Source organism: Mastacembelus armatus, chromosome 9 (genome assembly GCF_900324485.2).
Source record: "Mastacembelus armatus chromosome 9, fMasArm1.2, whole genome shotgun sequence".
NCBI classification, from domain to species: Eukaryota; Metazoa; Chordata; class Actinopteri; order Synbranchiformes; family Mastacembelidae; genus Mastacembelus; species Mastacembelus armatus.
Window position 1 is genome coordinate 9,300,041 of NC_046641.1, and position 22,110 is coordinate 9,322,150.

Here is a 22,110-nt window from a genome sequence, read left to right on the forward strand (position 1 = left end):
CAACTTGAAAACTAAAAAATGCCAATTATTTACCCTGTTTTATTAGGAATTGTGCCACCAAATCTAAACATGAAAGGAAGATGAACAGAGACAAAGACCCTGCTGGATATTTAGTTGTACAAATGATCAGGGGCAGCATTATTAAACATCTAATTATTGTTGCAATATTATTATTACATCTTTGATGCCACACAGCCCAAAGGCCTAAATAAAATAGCTGCCTGTTTAACTCTTATAATACAATACAAGCACAAATTACATACATGCATATTATTAAATATATCACCGTGATCGTGTCAAGGTTCCTTACACTTAACAAACTCACAGTTTAGTATATAATATTAACACTAGGCTGTGTGCAGGAATAAACCTTATTAGAGTCTGGGATTAATGCAATCAACCCTTATTGAGCTGATTTCACGTGTTTTAGAGATTCGGGAGTGAAGTCGTTAATTTCCACTGTTCAGTTGAGAGACACTCATCTAAAAAAATACTACATGCCCCTTAAATACACTCTGACCCAAATGGGATCCACTCTATAGATTTGCCATTACGCCCTCCCGGATGGTCTCCACTGTCTTGGTCATGTGATTGCTTAGAGTCTGTGCCCAGCCCCGAGCGAGAGAGGAGCATCCTTCACTTGGCCGGGTATAGAGGAGGAGATCTGCACCTGTCGAGTGAACTGTGCGCGGCCAAACAGGGACAAACCCGTCCAGGACAAGTGAGAAGGACTTGCAGCACGCCGCACGCCTCACCTGTGGTAAGTGGTCTTCAGTGGTCTGATGTGTGATGCAGTACGGTTTAAAATCAACAGAGCACTCGTCTGTGTTTACAAACAGCTTATTAGGAAAACACGTTGTTGTTGTGAGGCTTTACCAACTCAGTCATATAATACAGAGTCTGGTGTCAGTGCGTATGGCTCAGGGTGCGACCCAAATGAAAAAGTCTAGGTTGTGTTTCTGCTGGGACTAAACGGTGATTTCACGATGTCAGTTTTTTTTTCTGTCTTTTGCCTCATTTCACTCCTTCTCGCATTCATTTTAAGTGTCCTTGAATTCTTTTTCCATTGACATGTGGGCGTGAAAGACCAATAGGCAAACACAATGACCGCTTAACCATACAGTAACTATACCTGCAACAAGTTCCCACTGCGATCAAAGGTTACCCTGTCGTTTTATTACAGGGAGACCTTGTCAGTGCATGGTTTTGCCTCTTCAAACAGCTGAGGAGGAGTGTCATGGAACAAGTCTCATTAAGTCTAATGCTATTTAATTAATATTAATGTCCTATCTGTCTGTCTTATGCAATCATTGCAGTATGTATAGAAGCATACAGCATACTCCCATGTGTAATGAAATAATCCATTCAGAAACCATTATCCATATTGATTCCCCTATTATATTATTAACATCCATATTGTTAATACAAATAATCACAGATGAGCTGAGATGCACCTGAATTGGGACTGGTATGCTGTAAGTCAGCTGAGACTGTAGCTGTACTTTCAAAATAAAAACAGAAATCATACATTTATTTATTTATTTGGGACCCACACGTGTGTATGTATGTATGTATGTATGTATGTATGCTATGTGTGTGTTTGTGTGTGAAAAGACACATTTTTGCTGTCATCTGGTGTTTGCAGGTAATGGGTACGCTTCGGGACCTCCAGTTTGCCCTACAACTGAAGATCGAGGAGCTTCGTCAGAGGGACAGACTAATAGATGAATTAGAGCTTGAGCTGGACACAAAGGATGAGCTCATTCGGAGGCTACAGGAAGAACTGGATCGCTACAGAGCCACTGTTTCACTCCCAGGACCCTCTTCAGTCAGCGCAGGTGCAGAACATGTTGCGTTTATATGTCAAATTTTTAAGTGTCAGTAAGAAGCACGAGCCTTCACTCTGTGTTTTTCCCGTAGCATTCTCAGCACAAGCTGAGGACAAACAGAGAGCCCAAAGGAAGACAGTCATCTCTGAACCCTTCACGCTGGACCCAGTGACTCTCAGCATGGTGTCTCAGAGAAGCTATGACAAAAGCCAGGCGTAAGAGCACACACTGTTCCCTCTGTTTCCCACTGGCCTAGCTAAAAAAAAAAAAAATCTGTCTCTCAAATGACCAAGGTTCACTGTCTGCTTTCCACACAACTCAGAATTAATAAATGTTTCGAATAATTTTCAAACACTTCACCCTATGAACCTCATTCAAGTTGTTTAATAACCCGCTCTTAAATGTCACATCGTTATCCTCCCTTCATGCCTTTAGGTCTCAGAGGTTGATTCAGGCAGCATTTTTGAAAAATGACTTGTTGAGGAACCTTGATGAAGGAGAAATCAGAAGCATCATAGCCTGTATGTATCCTGTTACCATCAGTCGAGGCTGCTACATCATCCAGGAGGGGACCAATGGCACCCAGGCTTATGTTTTAGAAGGTAGATCATTTTCTTCTTGATGGGGGCTTAAGAATAGTCTGATGAAATGATAGATTTGATCCTATCTTTGCATATCAATGTTCTTACTGTTGGCTCATAATTAGATAATCTGACACTGCTCCCAGGCACAATGATGTGAAAATTGCATGTTTGAACAAGAAAACGGGAGGCACTTGAGGGAGTAGGGAAGTGACCTACATTGATGTTTTGTGTTGAAATGTCAACCTGAGCCTGAAGAGACAGGGTTCTGCTTTGCTCTGGTTGTGGAGTACATCACTGCTTGATTGTCCTCAAGAATCCTGGCTGCATTTATAATGTGACAGCAAATGGAGAGTGGCTGCTTCCTATTTTTCTCTTGTCATTCTAACCACTGGCCTTGTTTGGCTCAGAGATGATTGCATATCTGTTGTTTGTTCAGTGGAAGGCTCCCGACTGTCTCGCTACATTTTTTTGATGGAAAAAAATTGGACATAACAGTCTAATGTATTATTTACATGTTTTATTCTTCCACTGACTGCGTTTATTACCAGAGGGGAGGCTGGAGGTGACAAAAAACGGAATAAAGCTGCTCACTGTTGAACCAGAAGGCATGTTCGGAGAGCTAGCGCTCATCTACAACTGCACCCACTCCTACTCTGTCTCAGGTAGCTTTGGCTTCTTGACTTTACATTTTGCATGCAGATATCACTGGATATCTGTCCCACCAAAAGATGGGCAGAGTTTCATTGAGATTAATTTGGATTTGGTGGGGGTATAAGTACTTGTTTAACTTTCACAGGCAGGCGCGTTTCTGGCAGTGGTGTTAGACAGAAGACGGCTGTTGAATTTAAAATCAAAGACCTTTTGAGATCTTAGAAAACACTACAGCTTCAAATGGTTTGCTCAGAGACACAGAGAATTTTAAAACATCCACTGTTTTTGCTGCATAACCTACCCGTCTGTCTGCCACATCTCCTCCCTGCTATCCAACATGCGTTAACAGAATTTTCACAAACATACCAATAAAACTTTAAGATATAATTTGCACCTCTTTGTTAGATCACAACCCATGATCATAGTGTAGGAATTTGTGATATTTCTTAGAAAATAGAAAGTGTGCTGTCATTTTCTTCCAGCAGCTGATCACAGAGTCCTGTGGGGAAACTTTCTCAGCCATTGCCATGTGCAACTGACCTGGTTTCACAAATAAATAGGCTGTGGAAACAGTCAGGATCAGTTTAAACTGAAAAATCAGTTTATTTGTCTTGTTTGGTCTTGAAGCACCTCATTCCCTTTTCATACGGCTTTCTGTATCTTGCGACCAGTCATCCGTTCCTAATCATTGTTCTACACTATAAGTCTGCTCTCCAGTAACAACGAACGGTCAGCTCATGTCAGCAGTCTGTTTCCCTTTGTTCCATGTCCATTACTGTCAGCCCTGCCCTTTAGATCTGTTCAGTGCCTACCGTGTTTATCTCCTTCCTGACCTGAAATTACTTTGTTGCCATCACAAAGGCTTTTACTTGTGTTGTGTCTTTCTTTGTGACAGTGATAAAAGTACAGGTAGAAGTAGGGCTTTATTATGAGGTCATAGAAGTTCAGGGTGGCAAAGGATCTCCTACAGAAAATGTGTGAAAATCCTCCTTAGAGACCAGCAATTTATCTTTGAAAAATACTCTGCACAACATTTTGATGCAAATAAAGAAACAATAGTCATGAATTATGTGTCATGTGGTGCTAAAGTGAAAACCAGCAGCGTAGGCTGCATCCAAACCAGGGAATTGAGATATCAGTGCTGCACCATATTATCAGATGGTGGATTTAATTAGACTGTCTAGAGGACATCTACTTCCATTTGCAGGAAGCTTCAGTGAACCAATCAATATGGGTCATTATTAATTTACAACACCCTCTTTCAAGCTCTATCATAAAGAAAGGATAATTTTAGCTAAGGAAATCAGATTAGATTTATATTAAATGTCCTCCATAAGGAAATTAAGCACTTATTGTTCACTTCTACATGGTAAAGGGTTTTTAAAGCAGTCCCTGTCTGCTTAGTGTACTGTGCTCTCTAGGCTGCAGCTGATCCAGCATTGCAGATCCACTGCCATTTAGTGTCATTTCAATACCTGCTCCTTCACTGTGCTTCCACTTGAGTTCTGGGGACACTGACACAACCTTTATCCCTTCCTCTGTCTTTTGATCTGCAGCGCAAACAGATAGCAAGCTATTTGTTTTAGACCACAAGAGCTACCAGACCATACTTAAGCAGAGTGGTCTCAACAGATTTTCTCATTCCATGGAGCTGCTTAACAGGTGAACATCACATATGCTTAGACACCCAGACACTGCAAAACTAAACCAAACTCTTTTCAAATCTGTCATTGTTGATGGCGTCTTACTGTATCTTCATTGTACCTGTATTATCTGCAGAGTCCCCTTCCTGCAGCCCTTGCCAAAGGATGTGATCATGAAAATGTCTGATCTCATGGAGGAGGTAGAGATAAAGTTCTTAAAATCTGACCTACAGCATTGTGTTAGCAGCACTTGTTCTCCAAAAAGAAACCAGACGTTAGATTACGTGTGCAGACAGAAGGACCCATGTAAACAATCATATTTGCAGACGGCCTTTCTGCATTTTCTATTTTCGGCTCCTTTTGTGCAGCATCAGTTAACAAGCAGGTGCAATGACAGCTTCAGAAATAATCCCTCATCATTTACTAGTCCTCATGTCTATGTCTGAGAGAAAAGTACTTTTAAATGATTTCTCACTGTTTGTCTGTCTGTCACCTGTTTTCCATAGATGCATTACACTGAAGGTGACTACATCATTCGACAAGGAGCAACAGGAGACACCTTTTACATCATTAGCAAAGGCCAAGTAAAGTTTTGTGCTCTCTGCCTGCTGAAAGGATTAAATGAGGCTTTTAAAGAAAAAGATTTTGAATGTGGAGGTCGATGTGTCAGTGCAGCTTTAGAAATTGCTTTATGATGGCTATAATTGGCTTTGGCACTTTTCTACACTGCTCTCCACCATTACCCCTTTTTCATTATCTCTCTCTTTTGCGTTGGCCAGGTGAAAGTGACAGAAAAGAAGCCAGGCCAAGAAGAGCAGATAGTCCTTGCTAAGCTCTCTGAGAGACAGTGGTTTGGAGAAAAAGCTCTGTGGGGGTAAGACACCTGCATGATGGTCAACATGAAATTTGTGCCTCTATAACAAATAAACTTTGTCTATTGTGCGATTTGCACCAATAACATTATGATTATTCTCATGATATCTTTCCTGACTGTCTCTTTAGAGAGGATGTTCGAACAGTGAATGTGATTGCTGCTGGTGAAGTTTCATGTTTGGTAATAGACAGAGAGTAAGTGGATATTTTATGGTCATAACATTAACAGCATAGAAATTGAAATGATTCGGCTGCTACACTCTTGAATTTTGTCATAAATTGATCTATCCAGAGACTTGGAGAATTTGCTTCCGCCACATGCTTCTGTGTTTCAGGACTTTCAGAGACATCATTGATGGATTAGTGTTTGACTGCAGTCATGAGTTGCAGCAAAGCCCTGAATCCAATATTGAGTGAGGAGTATTGCAACACTATTTTTAACAAGAGTTATATGTTATTTGCACCGAGAGAAAATAGAAAAATAACATCTCTCCCCTGTCTTCCATGTGATGCAGGTTCGATAAGGATTATGCCCTTCTCTCCTCTTCCACCTTAAGAGATTTCCACATTATCGGCACTCTAGCAGTTGGGGAGTTTGGTCACGTAGACCTGGTAAGGGCTGATCTTACAGCAGCTCACTCACAATGACACTGGTTCCCGGTGCTGCTCTTCTCTTGAGATCCCATGTTTCTATAATGTAATCTATTGATTTTAACCATTGTCAGGTGCAACTAAGGAGCAACACCAAGTGTCTTTTTGCCATGAGGGTCCTTAAGAAAAAGCTGATCCTCAACAATGGTCAACAGGAGCACATCTTGAGAGAAGGGCGCATCCTCACGGATGCTCACTGTCCATTCATAGTCAGGTGTCTGTTCTTCAACAGTCACGATATTGGGATTGTTTTGCAGTACATGAAATGTTAAAAAGACATTAACCTGTTTCTATTTTTATTGATCACAGGCTGCATAAAACCTTTAGAGACAATGAGTGCCTATACATTTTGACAGAAGCTTGTCTTGGTGGGGATTTATGTAGTCTACTCAAGGATAAGTAAGTGTGTTTGGACTAAAGAACATTAAGATTCAAGGCACTTTTAGTCAACATACTGTTTTAGCCAGATTTTCATCACAAAGTAGTTTTCAGACTGATCAGGGCCTGTTGTCCTACATCTGTATGATCAGACATTTGCTTTGTTCTCTGTGATACTTAAATCAGCACTTTTCACAAACTTTTTCAGAGGCTTTTTAGATGAATGCACCACCAGGTTCTACACAGCTTGTGTTTTTGAGGCCTTGACCTTTCTTCACTGTCGAGGTGTCATCTACAGGGATGTGAAGCCTGAAAATGTTGTTCTGGACGAGCATGGCTACGCCAAACTGGTACTAAAATTTGGTACAGATTTCACATTTTGAGTAGTCTAATGAATTTTACCAAAGGTAAATGTACTTATACACCTTTGTAGATTGGCTCCAGATGTCTAAAGAGGGTTGAGATGGGTCAGAAAACCTGGACATTCTGCGGTACACCAGGCTATGCAGCACCTGAAATCATCTTGAACAAAGGTCACACTATATCTGCAGACTTCTGGTCACTGGGTGTTTTTGTGTTTGAACTTCTGAGTGGTGGGTAAGTTTTACAGTCTCATGCAGCCTCACTTTGTCAGCTCATTTCTCCAGTTATAGATTAAAGTGATGGTGGCTGGCTCATGTTTTCCTCTATAGGCTCCCATTCAGCAGCTCTGATCCAATGAAGATTCTCACTGCAACCATTCGCGGCATCGATCAGATCAACTTCCCAAAAACCATCAGCAAAAGTGCCTCCAGTCTCATAAAGAAACTGTGCAGGTGTTGTAAATATGACATAATAAACACCATGAATTATAATGTGAAAGCTAATGACAGTTATTTTATAGCACTTTTTCAGGCATAAAAACCATCCTCCACCCACTCACAATTGTGCATTATACTAGATTTTCCCTCCTCCAGCCCCAACACACAAACAGAAACACATTAAGGAACGACGCAGGCGTATTGGGTACAATCTGTGCTGTGACACCAAGTTTTGAATGATAGACTCGGATTATTTATTCATAGCTCATGTAATTGTGTGTTTTCTTTTGCTCTCCATCGCCAAGGAGCAACCCCTCCGAGAGGCTGGGCAGTCTGAAAAATGAGGCCAAGGACGTTCAGAAGCACAAGTAAGGCGAGCGGTTTATTGCACCACACACACTGAGGCCTGAGCTTGGAAACATGCTTTTATAGGTTATGATGCTCTGTTTCAATTCAGATGGTTTGAAGGCTTCAACTGGGATGGGCTTTGTAAAAGAACATTAAACCCCCCTCTCACACCCAGGGTGAGACTCGTTCAGTTTGACTTACTTTTTGGATGATGACTGTTGTTGTGACATCTGCTTTACGTGCCTGGTTGTTTTTTTTTTTTTGTCTTTCAGGTTAAGCATCCTTTGGACAGCAGTGCATCTGGTCACTACAGTGAGGACTCAGTAGATCAGTGCACGAACTGGGATGATTTCTGATGGCTCAGCTGTGAAGTGGAAAAAAAAAACCCTGTTAGACAAAACTTTATCACTTCTGGGCTTACTCCTCATAAATAAGTCACTACCCCTAGTCTTACTGCCATCAAGAACAAATTATATTTTCAGGCAAAAATATTTTCCAGTACCAGTAAGTGCTGTTATTGTTTGATAAATGAACCACGCTGCCTACCTTGTTGAGCTGAAACTGTTTCTGATGTAAGATGTCTGTAGATGTATGAACATGAAGAGTTACAGTAGGTGATGTCATTTAATGTAACTCAATAAACAAACAGTCTCCATCGCACCGTCTTTGGTTTCCTCTTAAATTTACAATCTCACCGTGTGTTGTATGTTTTTTTGGGGTTGTCCAGTTATTGTGTCGTTTTCTGTTCTCTCCCTGAAATGTAAGAAAGTAATTAAGCTGTGACGTCAGAGAGAGGCCATCAGTGAAGAAGAAGCTGCAGAAAATGAGGCAGAGACACACGGGAAGTTATGTTTTCTCCACTTCAAAATAAATAAGATGCGTGTTAAGATTTTTACATGTTGAGGAGGACAGAGCGTAGCGATGTACTGACCTCAGGTCAGGCTGAAATATGGAGTGAAACTTAAGAAGATGACAAACTGATCGGCTGCATAGTTTTATTAAAAGATGCTTCACAGATGTAACAGGTTCATGTTATTGCAGGAAGAAATCCATCAGTAAAGAACAAATGGCAAAGAGTGAAACTAAATATATATTTGGTATTTGTATTTTTTTTTTTTGTAATTCAGCCAAGTCTCAGTTTAGTCTTTTAAAACATTCTCACTTCCCACAGGTGCTGATCTATTTGACTTTTCCTGACTAGATTTCCTTCCTTGCTGTAACATTTAAACGTGACACGTTAAATTGTGATGAACTGAAGAACATGGTTGCGCACATTTACCCCCCCCCCCCCGCTCAAGCGCATGACAATTATTTTGAAAGTGTTGACCGGAAACGAGAAGAGTATGGTCTCACACTTGATGTTCGGGCTCTTGACGAATCTGTTGCCGAAGTTAGTAAAGTAAAGAGCGCAATCAAAGGGATCAGCGGAGGCCTGCGTTGTACTCGGGTAAGCTCCGTTTAGTGTTTTTTTTTGTTTGTTTGTTTTTTTGTTTGTTTGTTTTCAGTTTTTGCAGCTCGATTTAGAAACATACCAAGAAACTCTACCAAGCTTTGGATTCCGAGCTAAAAATAATGAGTGTTTGCTGCGGAGCTGAGAGTTTTTGGTTGTGAACGCCGGATGAATGTGGACATGGACCAACCTGTTAAACCTCCGCATGAAGTTATGAAGAGTTTAGTTTGATCTCAATTATCCAGAAACAGCTTCAACTTTCTCAGCAGCACGTTTTAAACATCGTTTTAAATGGGTAAAAGTTTCCATGTTTGCTCAGCAGTCTACACTCAATAACCCACAAAGACAACGTGAAGAGGTTTGTTTTTTTAAAAAAGAAATGTTTGAAAATGTAATAAAACCCGAAACTGAACTCTTATTTATGAAAGTCTGCCTGTGCCTGCGTCTAAAACCTGATCAGGAACTTTAGAAATGCAGATCCCTGTGTGTAAAAACAAAACCCTGCATATCACCCCTGTAGACAGGGCCGCCCAACCCTGGCGCCCCAGAGACACTTTTCTGTCTGTCCCTGCCCTACCCACCGCTGATTACTGGGATCAGGTGTGTTCATTCAATCAAAACGAGAACCGGTATCTTTCAGCTACTAACTGACTGAAGACACCTGATCCAGGTAAACAGCTGTGGGTAGGGCAGGGACTAATCCTCTAGTCTCTAGAGGAACATGGGCTGGGCGTCCCTGCTGGAGACACCTGTGATAAAAGGCTTGGATCACACAGAGTAAGAGTGTGACACAATGTAAAGCCTCTAACTGTCCTCTGGCATTTGAAGAACTCAGAGAAGGAGGGAAAAGTGTCTCTGGTCTGACAACTAGTTAACAGCACGGGCAGGACTCCGAACACTACGTCTTGCTCTGCTCATCACCTGGCTGACACCCTCTCTCAGCAGCAGGGACAGGGAGACTTATCAGAAGTGAGGGAAGGATGATGGTCCTCGAAGAAAACTTGCTCCATGGTGCATCAACCTGAGTCTGAGGTGACGGTCCGTTGTTTAGTACGGCCGTGACACCACATACACACACTGTCCTCGAGTGACAAAGCTTAAACACAACAGAACAGGCGTGATCCAGGTGTGCAGATACAGAAAATGTAAAGACTTGCACAAAAAAAACCTGAAGCTGTAGCTGCTGCCAGAGGGAACGTTGATGAACACTTTTCTAGATGAGAGAGTTCAGTTTTTCTCAATACATGCATTGACTTCATGGTGCTTTTCCCACTGCGGTGGTGTTTTTGTAGATATCTTTCACAATATGCTTCTTTATGAAAAAAGAAAAAACACTGGGGTGCACTTGTGCAGCATGTGCAGTCGTCAACATAAGCACAGTGGTGTTTTGTCCCCGATCCAAGCTAGAGATGCTTATAGCTGGAGAGTACTTGGGCTCTGACCTTCTTCTGTTAAATCACACTGGTATCTATGTCCTCAGCTTGTGCCTGCTTTGGTTTTGACTATCGTATCTTTGTTTTACCTGCATATCTAGATATTGTGGGCCATGCAACATGTTTGGAGTTGTCCAAATGTCAGTTCTCTGGGGTTTTTTTCAGAGAGAATTTGATAGTTTAAAATGTGCAGTAAAGCAGCTGAGGCTTGTGTACTCAGTCATGCGGAGCTGGACAACCTGCCCGTGTACACAAAAACTTAATGATTCAAGTGACCAATGTGGTGTGCTGGCAGCGAGGCTGAACGTTGGAAGATTACCTTTGCGTAGTGATGCCTCAACATGGCCCTGCTTAGTTAGTTGAAACAAAAAAAAAAAGCATCAGACTCATGAGTGGAGGTGTTTTCTGTGCACGGTATGCATGGTCTTTCTCATTTATTTCCACCTCCTTCCTTTCTCTTGCAACAAGAAAAACATCTTTGTGACCAAGTGTGTGTGTCTGTTCTTCACGCTTCATTTGGGAAGCATGGCCGGAAAAGACCGGTACGTTTAATGCTTTTGCCCCCCCCTCCGGCCGGCCTCACGTGTCTGCTCTGTAACTCTCTCCTCATCTCCCCTCCATCGCTTTCACTTCACTTCTCTGGGCACAGGGAAACTGAGCCGAGTTTATTGCTGCTGCTGCTGCTGCTGCTGTCTGTTAGTGTGGGTACAAAATGCTGTTTCTTCTCTCCCATAAAAAAAAAATAACCTCCCCCCCTCATGGTGTCACCTCCTGTAGTTTTCTGGGTCAGGGGAAAGCATTCCTCAGCATTGGTCTCATCAATACAGAAGCACTCTAGGCTTCTGGACAGAGCCTCTTCTCACTCGAGGACATATTCTCTGTGAGGAGTTTCCTCTGGGGGTGAATATTACTTAGTTCTCGCTCTACTAGTAGAACTAACCTATATTTTAAGTTTTATTTATTCTTTTCCATTTGACTGAGAAATGAAGCCATTTTCTGTATACATTTGTTAAAAGCAGCCTTGACTACTACTTCATGCTCTCGGGTTTGACCAAAAAAGCGCATAAAAATAATTCACAACTTGAACTGAGTCTGGCTGCTGGTATTAAATAGAGCAAGAAATTGAGTTCACTTCTCTCCACTGTTAAAATCAATGCACTGTCTCCTTTCAATTTGTTGGTATACATAGACTTTACCTCACTGTGTCATTTGTGATGTTACTCATTTTTCCATCTGTCCTGGTTCACTTTATGAAACACTCATTTGATGTACGAATGTGAAGTACAAATACAGTTGTCAGTTATCTTTGTCACTGAATTCCTGCTAGATGTTTCTCTAGCTCTTGTTTTTTTAGTCTCTCTTTTCGTACATCGCCTATACTGAGCTGCTCTCCTGTTTTTGTCGCACGTTGTGCTGTAGCTTGGAGTAACTTTCTGTGCTCTCAGCTTTGTCTTTACTTGTCAGTGTGCACAGACATGCAAACTGCCTCAGGCTGGCTGTTATATGCCTGCTGTCTCCCTGTGAACCTGCCTTCTGCTGGGTTTATGGCATTTTTTCTTTTGTGCACTCCATAGCAGGATGCAAGTTTATTTGCATATTTTCATCATTTCCACCAAACATAAATTTAATCCAAACACCAGCCCATGTAATGTTGTGTGATCTCTCTTAAACACATTTCTGTCATGTGTGTCGAGCTGTGCAATCAGTCCTTCTAATATAAATTCAAGTGAGAACTGCCCGAACGTTGTGGGTTTCTCTCCCCACAGGAAATGGAACAGGCCGTGAAGGTGCATTTGTTTTCCTTCAGTATATTTTCACGTGTGTGCCATTTCTTTTGTATCATTTCTTCCAGGGAGCAAAAGCTGGGAGCACAATGGTCCTTGTCTGGGTCTTGACAATAGCCATAATGAATGGGAGTGAGAGAGCAGTGAGCGGTGGAGAGACATAGAAAGGGACTACAGGAAGCTCTCTTCACAGTACACTGTCATTTTTTTTGACGTGTCACATTTCATAAAGCCCTTTGTTTTCCATTTATTTACCGTGTGAAAGGACTCATAGTGGTCACCAGATGCTTTGTTACGCAGTCAGGTGTAAAGCGGCAACTGAGCAGCTTTAATTCATAGAAATTGGTGCCTAAAGTAGATTATAAATCCTCTGAGGACAAGTGTGGCATCACTTTGCCCATGGAGGGAAGGGAAGCAGCACAGGGTCGGCCCAGACAAAGGGGAGGGAGCCTCTCCTATTGAGCACTGGGGAGGACGGAGGGAGTGGGTGAGAGGTTGTGGGGTGTTCGGGGGGGGGGGGGGGGGGAGTGGTGGTTGTGGGAAAGGAGAGATTTATTCAGTGAAGTGAATTCCTCGCCTGATGGAAGTGGTTTGTCAGAGGGCGTGAAATGAGCAATTTTGGGGGAAAGTGTAGTTTTTCAGTTTGTGTGAGTGAACAATGTCGGAGGTAGTTTGGAAGCTATAGATCATCCTCAAATTACCTATCCACCCTTTTTTATTGAATTTTATTTGGGGGGATGCACTCAGCTAATCCTCCCCCTCACCCTATCTCACCACCAGCCCCACATTACTGTATTACTGTACACACCCCAGTCTCACTCTCTCTCCCTCTGTTGGATACAAGAGTGGCACAACATGACTGGGAGTAACCTCAGTGCCTGTTTCTGTTAAGCCAATCATTATTACTTCCTGGTGTCTCTCCACACACCCCCACCACCCACCCACCACTCTCCCCACTCCACAGCTCAGGCCCTTTTCTTCTTTCTCTGTGTGCGTTGCCAAGTTGGTGGCCCAGTGTGGTTCAGGCTTGTAAACCAGACTTTTCAGACTTTGGGTATTGTACAGAAGTGGAATGATGTTTTTAAATAACATTTTCACATTAAAGTTTTTGGTTTTGTTGTATTCTGTATTTAAACTAGACTGAAGTAAGTGAACACAAGTTTCTTGTGGTGGATTGTAGGCGAGATGTTTAAAGGTCAATGCCACTGATTTTATGCATCAAATTCTGTTTACAGGTTTTGGGCAGTATGACTGCATACGAGGAAAAAAAAATCCACGGCTCTAGAGAGAGCTGTGGAAGGTCTGATGAATAGGTTTAAATTATGTTCCTTTTTTGATAGAGTTTTAATGAGTTTATTTTGTTCAATAGAAAATCTTTAAATAATGTGTTTACAATTGATTAACTTGCAGCGCACTCCTCTCACTAAAACACATTTAGCTAAAATGCATTGAACTGCAGTTGTGCCTCGGTATGAGAGAAATCTAATATGTATTGATCACAATAGCTGTAAAATGATTAGTGAATTCGCTGATTGTTACTGAGATCGAATTTGGACTGCTGAGTGAACAATACAAGCAATTTGAAGATGTTACCCAAGGAACCATTGGACATTTTGTAACAAAAAAAATCTATTAGTTGAAAAAAAAAAAATTCAACAGACTAATTGCTAACAAAAATAATTAGTGATTATTGAGATTTACTAATGTGGCTGAAAACACACCATGGCCTGAAGAAAATGATCAGTGCCCCTTAAAAGTGGTGATAAATAAGCAGACTATTGTCTTATTAGTATCATCAGTCATTCTGCCTATTTCAATGGAGAAAAGCTCTCATTGTGTTGTCTGGTATCATTGTGTTCACCACACTGCACATTGATAAGAAAAGGAAAGAACAGAGGAGAAGAAGAAGAAAATAATTGCGATCGTGTGATCGATGCAAAGGCTGGAAGACCATCTCCAAGCAGCTTCATGTTCCTGGACAGTCAGCCAACCTCCTGAGATGTGAGGAAAATCGAGCCCAGATTCAACAGAAGGATCATTTGAATAGGTTTAAAAAATGACACAAGCTGACCTCCAAGATCCAAGTACAACAATGTCTACTCGCACCATATGTCACCACATTCCCATTTTCCAAGTGGGCTCCATGGAAGAAGATTCAGGAAGAGACCACTTTTAAAAGAAAAACAAACAACAGACTGTTGTTGAAGCAACTGAGATGTTTGTTTAAAAGCCACAGGGATCCAGTGGAGTAAGTCACATCAGCTCTGTGCTCATGAAGTGAAAGTGAAGCTTTTAAAGAAAAAACCACATCTACTGTACCACATGGAGGAGACTCAGGATATGAGATTGCTTTACTGCTGGTGACTTGAGTCCCTGCAGGGTGCAATGACATCAGAAGATCAGCAAGGTGTTCTGGAGCATCAGATAGCTCAGCCACAGGCCGTGGATCCCTACAACAGAATGACACAAAATATACATGTAACAGCACCAGCAATGGATGGGGAGTAAGCCTTGGACTGGTCTGAAGTGGCTGTTTAAGTCCTGATCTTTAATTCCACTGAACATCTATGGAAAAGATCTGAACCTCACAGCTGCAAGACGGTGGTCAAACCTGAGGGAACTGGAGCAGGTGCAGTTTTAGCTAGCACTATCAACAGGAAAAGCATGGACATGATACTCATTAGAAAACATTAGAAAGAGGCATGTTTTAAACCTGATTTGATTCTGGCACTGGCTCTGCAACATGTTGATTGTTGTGTTTCTTGGAAGATGTACTGTATCGTTACAATGAAACGTGATTGATTTTTTTTATTTTTATTTTTTTCCTTGTTTCTTTCTCTTTTCCCATTATTTTCCCTCAGCTATGTATTTTCAGGAGTGGTTGCAGTCACTTCGTTCCAGCGCAGGACTTACAGGGTCTGAATCAGAAGACCTCTGGAGTCTTCTGCCATCTCTGCCTCTGTCATTCTCCCTGTCCTCGCTGTCCCTGTCGCCCTCCTCTCTGCTGGGTTTAGGAGCTCTGGCCTCCCTCACAGCGTACTGGCTGGTGACCCGTCCTCGACCCATGCGTCCCCCCTGTGATCTCCAAGCCCAGTCTGTAGCCGTCAATGTGAGTGGAACACGGTCACTGTTGGCATTATAAGTTTTAGACTCATGTAAACGGAATTACTACAGACAGGTCTTTGACGGCGGCGTTTGTTATAGGGAGATCCCAGCTGCAGACGATCGGCTCTTCTCAAAGATGACTCACTGCTGGAGTTTTACTACGAGGACACGAGGACGGCCTACGACATGTTCCAGAGAGGGCTGAATATCTCAGGTGATGACAGCCGACACTTTCACAACACATTTCATTTAGCTTTAGGTTTTATAGTTTAATTGAAGCTGAGATCTTGTGCGATTTCGAGCAGTAGCACAAAATTATAGCAGGTGCAGGGGAAAATGACTCAAAGTTATTTATTGATAAATCCTCAAATAGATGTCACATGTCGACTGGACTGATTAAAATATGTTTTCTAGTTAGTTACCATGATTAATAAACATGTCAACTGAGATGGAACATGATTATTATTTTAATCTTGACAGATTACAGTAAACAGAGAAAATTCTCTTCATTTTCATGGAACATTTACTTGATTTGGATCATCATAATAATATAAAAATGAATATTAAGGCCAGAGTTCAGGGAACAAAGATCTGATACAATACTATTGCGTATGTTTGAACTGACTGACTCTCTTGTGTCTTTCAGGAAATGGCCCATGTCTTGGCTTCAGGAAGCCGGGGCAGCCCTACCAGTGGATCTCCTACACTGAGGTCTGGCACGTTTTAGTATTTTGGCCCTCCAGTCGTCAAAGCTCCTCAGTGTAATTTTGTTACTCTTTGCTGTTTGCTCATGCTGTGCCTCCAATCCTTCAGGTGGCTGAGCAGGCGCAGGTGCTCGGCTCTGGGCTGTTGGCTAAAGGCTGCCAGCCGAACCCGCAGCAATTTGTTGGGATATTTGCACAGAACAGACCAGAGGTACACACTCAGTCCTGTTTCTGTAACGTGAAATTTGCTCCCATGCTGGTTGGTTACCTCAATTAGACACAGATTGTTCTGGTCTATGAAAAAAAAAAAAAAAAAAATTGTTGATCCTTATACAGCCCTGTAGTTTAAAACCATATATATATATATATATATATATATATATATGAAAATGACCGTCCTATTCATGGAGCTCACAGTCACATTTATTTCTGCATTTGAAAATTAAAATATGATTTGTTTTTGTCTGTGTTTGTCCTAAAAGTGTGTTTGCCTTCGTTCATAATGAGAGCAGAGTGCTGGTGGTGAATGTGGGTCTCCAGGGCAGCTAATATTGGAGCATGTCTGCTCCCAAACTCATTTTTAATATATCCATCAGGCAAAGTCTTCTTGTCATTCATGGATAGGGTGAAAGATAATTTTCTGCTAGACCAGATCAGTCTGTGCACTGAAGTATTGTCTTATTTTGAATGTGGTGTTTTGTAAAATATTAAATGCATACTAATGTAGATCTTAATGCATAAGTCCCTGATTGTTTAGACACAACATAACATAGAAGTATTATTAAGGCCATGAGTCTAACTGTGCTGCTTTGTCTCCCTCTGCTGGTGGCAGTGGATTATCTCAGAGTTGGCCTGCTACACTTACTCCATGGCAGTGGTGCCTCTGTATGACACCCTGGGTCTGGAGGCCATGATCCACATACTCAACCTGGGTGAGAAAACATTTGTGTAGAAGTAACAAAAACACATTTAATGAGATTTTATGTTTTATTTAAAGGGAGTTAATCATTTGTAGCTTAGGTCATTTATGTAAAAGTACAAAATTATTAGTAAAGATCCTGCTTTAAAAATACTACTCACGTAAGAGTGCAGAAGTACTATCATTTGAAGGTACATAAGGTATAAAAAGAGGTTTTGGGTGGGGGTGATTAGAAATGGGTGTTGAAAAGGAGAAGTTGCTCTGAAACTCTTAACATCACATAGACGCCGATTTTGTTAAAGGGTTAAAGGCCAACAAGTGGCTTAATGTTGCACAATGTATTGTGTTTTATAAGCTTATTTTGTTTTTTAATGTAAAATCTTAATCTGAAAAGTCATGTGTCCTACAGCTGCTGGATAACTCTCAGTGCAAATAAATTGGCACAAAATGAAAATGTACTTAGTTTCCAACACCACTTCCCTGCTTGGACCCAGACACTGTTATTTGGTTTATTGCACTGAGGTGAGATGTAGAATCAATGACAGTTTTTATTGTCTGTAGGGAAGAAAAAAAGATATTTGAGCTTCACTGGAGTTTAAACTAAGATTGAATAAAACAGTTATTTTTTTTCCATTTTGGGCTGAACTATTCCTTCACATTCTCAGTAGTTATCACACTCCTGTTTCTTTATTAACAATTTAAATTGTATAGTTTTCCACATTTTTAAAGTTCGGCTGCTGTGACCCAAGTTAATCTCATCTGTGTGTCGTGGTGCTTAGCGGAGATCTCTCTGGTGATCTGTGACCGAGAGGAGAAGGCAGCATCTCTGTTAGAGAACAAGGAAAAGGGAAAGACCTCGAAGCTCTCCTGCCTGGTTCTCTTTAACAGTTTCAGTGATGCTTTTGTGGAGAGGGCGAAGAACTGCGAGGTGGAGGTTTTGAAACTGGAGCAGCTCATGGTGAGCAGGGTGGAAAATCCCCATAATGGAGACTCATTTAAATTTCTTCCCTTTAATTGAGTTATCAATGGTGATGTGTAAATTGATACAAGTAACTTCTTTGTCCACATCTTAGGAACTGGGAAGGCAGAACCTCAAAGATCCTGTGGTGAGTTTATCATCTCTCAGCAATGTGTCTCACCATCAAGCTGGTTTCAGTAAATAGCTAATCCCCCTCTAAATGCCAGGATGGCAGTTTCATCTTTGCTCCTGTCCCATAAGATATCATTAACACTCACTTGTAAACAGGGCTTAAATTAAGAGTGGAGGAAGTCCGTTGTCATATTCTCATATTTTATTGCTGCCTGCTGTAGCCGCCCCAGCCGAAGGACCTGGCCGTGGTTTGCTTCACCAGTGGAACCACAGGTAATGTTGTCTGATCTCGTAAGTCTCTCCGTAATTATCCCTGACTCCCATCATTAGAGAAGTGTCCTTCAGTGCCCACTAACAACCTCTCTTTATGGCACCACTGTAGTTTCCTTTGCTGTGCGGGGCACTGCAATAATGTCTTGTTTATTTATCCAGGGAAGCCCAAGGGAGCCATGATCACCCACGGCAACATCGCCTCCAACACTTCCTCTGTCATTAAGATCCTGGAGGTCTGTCTACACTTCCACCTCCTTGTCTAATTGCGAACAGCCTCGCAGCTTCCATCTCTTCCCATCTGCTTCTGTCTTCTGTATCTCAAAACTGTCCCTCTCCCTGCTGTGTCTAATGGTATGATTAATTGGGTGTTTGATTGCCCCTGTCGCTGCAAGGTACTTCAACTAATTGCCCCTGTATAAAGATTCAGCTGTCTTAACTGCTGTTGAAAAAGACATACAGCATGTTTGATTGCCTGCGAGGCTGCACCGTATGCTGCCGCCTGAGCTTTATCTCTCCCTTGTGCTTTGCTCATTTTATTTCTCGTCTTCTCTCAGGGTTCGTTTGTGATCCAGCGAGACGATGTGTCGATCTCTTACCTGCCACTTGCTCACATGTTTGAGAGGATGATTCAGGTAGCCAATCTGCTAATCAACAGAATATTATGTAGCTTTTGTGTCTAAACCCTAAATAGAAGTCCATGTCTGTCCCAGGTCTCTATGTTCTGCCATGGGGCCAGAGTAGGATTCTACCAGGGGGACATTTCTCTCCTTATGGATGACATTAAAACTCTCAAACCTACTTTCTTTCCTGTTGTGCCTCGTCTACTTAATCGCATCTATGACAAGGTCAGCAAATATATTCAGATTTTGCGGTTTAGATAGTGTGAACGTTAGAACTCTTGGGTGTCTGGGTTTTATGTGTATGTACATTGTCGCTTACTTCTGTAAAGGTCCTGGGTTCTGTGACGTCTCCGTTGCGACGGGCTCTGCTTCACTACGCTGTGAGGAGAAAGCAGGCGGAGCTCAGCAGCGGGGTTGTACGTAACAACAGCCTGTGGGACAAGCTGGTGTTCAACAGGATTCAGGTCAGTTACTGAAGGCTGCAGGTTATTTCTGCCTGGGTCATATTTTCCCATGTTGTCTTCTGTTAAACTGCTTCATATTGGTATGCATTCCTAAACAGGCTGCTCGCTCACTAGTCATCAGTCTTAAATGACATATTTTGTGGTAAGGCAGAGCTTTGTAATTGTCACTATTTGTGTTTTGTAGTACTTAACACAGTGGTATAAGTACACCAGCAGTCAACATATTTGTATCCAAACTTTACAAGACTGTTCCAGCGATCAATGCCAAAATCACCCAGAGCATATTGGCCCTGTGGGAGTGTATTGGAGAAGTATGCACACAGGCAAACAAGAACTGAAAGATTTTGGCTTGGTATGTTCAATGCAGATGGGAAAATATGACCAAGGTTTAAAATGGTTAAAATGGAAACGAGCCTGTACCCACAATATGACTGTATTGGAGCTACAGTATTTTACATGTTATTCTGTTTCAGGCCAGTTTAGGAGGTAACCTCCGGTTTGCCCTGACTGCTTCAGCACCCATCTCCCCCACTGTGCTGTCCTTCCTAAGAGCCACTCTCGGCTGCCTTATATTTGAGGGTTACGGCCAGACAGAGTGCACTGCAGGCTGCACTTTTTCCATGCCAGGAGACTGGACTGCAGGTATGAAACCATCTGATTCCTAATTTGGCTTGTGTGCTACTCCAGTCCTCACCAGCCATGTTTTGTCTCCGTCAGGCCACGTTGGTGCCCCTTTGCCTTGTGCTATGGTGAAGCTGGTTGACATCCCTGATATGAATTACTATGCCAAGAATGGAGACGGAGAGGTGAGGCACAGATACGATTATACTATACATATTATGGGACAATCGGCTGCCTATTGACACTTCTTGTGTTTATCTCCTGTGTTAGATTTGCATCCGTGGCCCCAGTGTGTTCAGAGGCTACCTGAAAGACCCAGAAATGACAGCTGAAGCCTTGGACAGTGATGGTTGGCTCCACAGTGGGGACGTGGGCCAGTGGCTTCCAGTAAGATTAGACACAATTGGCTTGGGTGACGTATTTAATCTAGTTTCCTGTAAGTGAGCAAACACGCGTGTGTGTGTTTACACCTCTTTTCTGCCAGAATGGGACGCTACGCATCATTGACAGAAAAAAGCACATCTTCAAATTGTCCCAGGGAGAGTATATCGCTCCAGAGAAGATAGAAAACGTCTACATGCGCTGTGTTCCTGTCCTCCAGGTGTTTGTGTATGGAGATAGTTTACAGGTACAATCCATTAAAGAATAAGATCTTGTTCAGTTGATCTATATACAAAATATCTGCTACGTACGAGTTAAATATTTGATTTTTTCCTGTATTTGGTGTTATCAGTCTTACCTCATAGGCATTGTTGTGCCTGATCCTGAAGTGTTCGTTGACTGGGCTAAAGAGAGAGGATTTGTGGGGTCCTACATGGAGCTGTGCATGAATCCTGTATGCCAAATCTTCTAATTTTCAAACGTCTCTTCAATATACCTACCGACAAGGTCACCAGAAAATATAATTTATTTATTTGTCTTCCAACAGGATGTAAAGAATGCGGTATTAGAGGACATGAAAGCCGTGGGGAAGGAAGCAGGGCTGAAGTCCTTTGAACAAGTGAGGAGTCTGCTGGAACTCAAAGTTTACAAGCTACAAGGTGCCGAGTTGTGATTTTTGTTCTACCTTTTTATCGTTTCAGGTGCAGGACCTTTACTTGCATCCAGAGATGTTCAGCATCGCCAACGGCCTTCTCACACCCACCCTGAAAAGCAGACGTACTGACATCCGTAGAGTCTTTCAGGAACAGATATCGAGCATGTACAGCAAGACAGCCATTTAAAGGACTCTCAACACCTTAAAGCTCACTGATGTCCAGTAAGGTACCATAGGAATTTTGCTTCAAAGAAGTTTTAATTTACCGTACATTCATCTCTTGCACATAAGTGTAAAGTATTAACACATCACGAAAATAATGCTGAATGGAAACAAACTATTTTGAGTTTTGTTCCAGTCTCACAGTTGTCCTCATCATTAATTCAGTACTGTGATTTACTGGGACTTTTTATTGGTAAATAAATTATTGTATAGTTATAGAGAGAACAGTCTCACAATAGGAAGCAACCTGCAGAGACGCAGTTATTTAATTTATGCTGCTCTGTTCTTTTTCCCCATCTAAAGAATTGAAATAGTGCACTTCTAATGCAACTCTGCTCACCATGAGGTTTAGGACACTTAATGTGAACATGGGACGTTAATAGAAACTGCATTGCATTACGTATTGGTTTGTGTTATCTGGTTGATGGGTCTTTCCGTCACCATAACAAGTTCTTCATGAACATCCTTGATCTTCACTTGAAGCTAAAGCATTAAAATTGTTTTTATCCAACCATGATTTGTAAAAAAAAAAAAAAAATGGCTGCATTGTAATTTCTACTTACCTTTATATCTGTGAATAGAAGACTAATTCCAGTGTAAAACTGAACAAAATAAAGATTAGCAACATATAA

At 41.8% G+C, this 22,110-nt stretch overlaps 2 protein-coding genes across 2 annotated transcripts; both read left to right on the top strand.

The window, feature by feature from the left end:
• Positions 1–661: 661 nt before the first annotated feature.
• Positions 662–8,422, top strand: prkg1l (protein kinase cGMP-dependent 1, like). The gene is made up of 20 exons (XM_026321302.1): positions 662–760; positions 1,646–1,838; positions 1,921–2,044; positions 2,265–2,431; positions 2,962–3,075; positions 4,621–4,726; positions 4,844–4,907; positions 5,214–5,291; positions 5,487–5,581; positions 5,710–5,775; positions 5,916–5,993; positions 6,096–6,192; positions 6,306–6,445; positions 6,541–6,630; positions 6,818–6,959; positions 7,043–7,206; positions 7,302–7,424; positions 7,715–7,777; positions 7,867–7,933; positions 8,030–8,422. Exons 2-20 carry the CDS (start codon positions 1,649–1,651, stop codon positions 8,111–8,113), a joined length of 2,052 nt encoding a protein of 683 aa, XP_026177087.1. The 5' UTR covers positions 662–760; positions 1,646–1,648; the 3' UTR covers positions 8,114–8,422.
• Positions 8,423–9,128: 706 nt separating this feature from the next.
• acsl2 (acyl-CoA synthetase long chain family member 2) lies at positions 9,129–21,949 on the top strand. Its single transcript, XM_026322415.2, has 20 exons — positions 9,129–9,204; positions 15,286–15,533; positions 15,629–15,743; positions 16,176–16,240; positions 16,343–16,444; positions 17,066–17,165; positions 17,932–18,110; positions 18,226–18,258; positions 18,464–18,515; positions 18,675–18,748; positions 19,070–19,147; positions 19,226–19,360; positions 19,465–19,599; positions 20,073–20,241; positions 20,317–20,405; positions 20,491–20,607; positions 20,705–20,848; positions 20,954–21,055; positions 21,149–21,220; positions 21,303–21,949. Exons 2-20 carry the CDS (start codon positions 15,288–15,290, stop codon positions 21,441–21,443), a joined length of 2,148 nt encoding a protein of 715 aa, XP_026178200.1. The 5' UTR covers positions 9,129–9,204; positions 15,286–15,287; the 3' UTR covers positions 21,444–21,949.
• The last annotated feature ends 161 nt before the right edge of the window (positions 21,950–22,110 follow it).

Coding starts and splice junctions, on each gene's coding strand:
- prkg1l (XM_026321302.1), top strand. CDS start 1,649: ATGGGTACGCTTCGGGACCTCCAGTTTGCCCTACAACTGAAGATCGAG. Junction 6,631..6,817: donor TGTAGTCTACTCAAGGATAA/GTAAGTGTGTTT, acceptor AAACTTTTTCAG/AGGCTTTTTAGATGAATGCA. Junction 7,425..7,714: donor CTCATAAAGAAACTGTGCAG/GTGTTGTAAATA, acceptor TCCATCGCCAAG/GAGCAACCCCTCCGAGAGGC.
- acsl2 (XM_026322415.2), top strand. CDS start 15,288: ATGTATTTTCAGGAGTGGTTGCAGTCACTTCGTTCCAGCGCAGGACTT. Junction 17,166..17,931: donor GATCCACATACTCAACCTGG/GTGAGAAAACAT, acceptor CGTGGTGCTTAG/CGGAGATCTCTCTGGTGATC. Junction 21,221..21,302: donor GGCTGAAGTCCTTTGAACAA/GTGAGGAGTCTG, acceptor TTATCGTTTCAG/GTGCAGGACCTTTACTTGCA.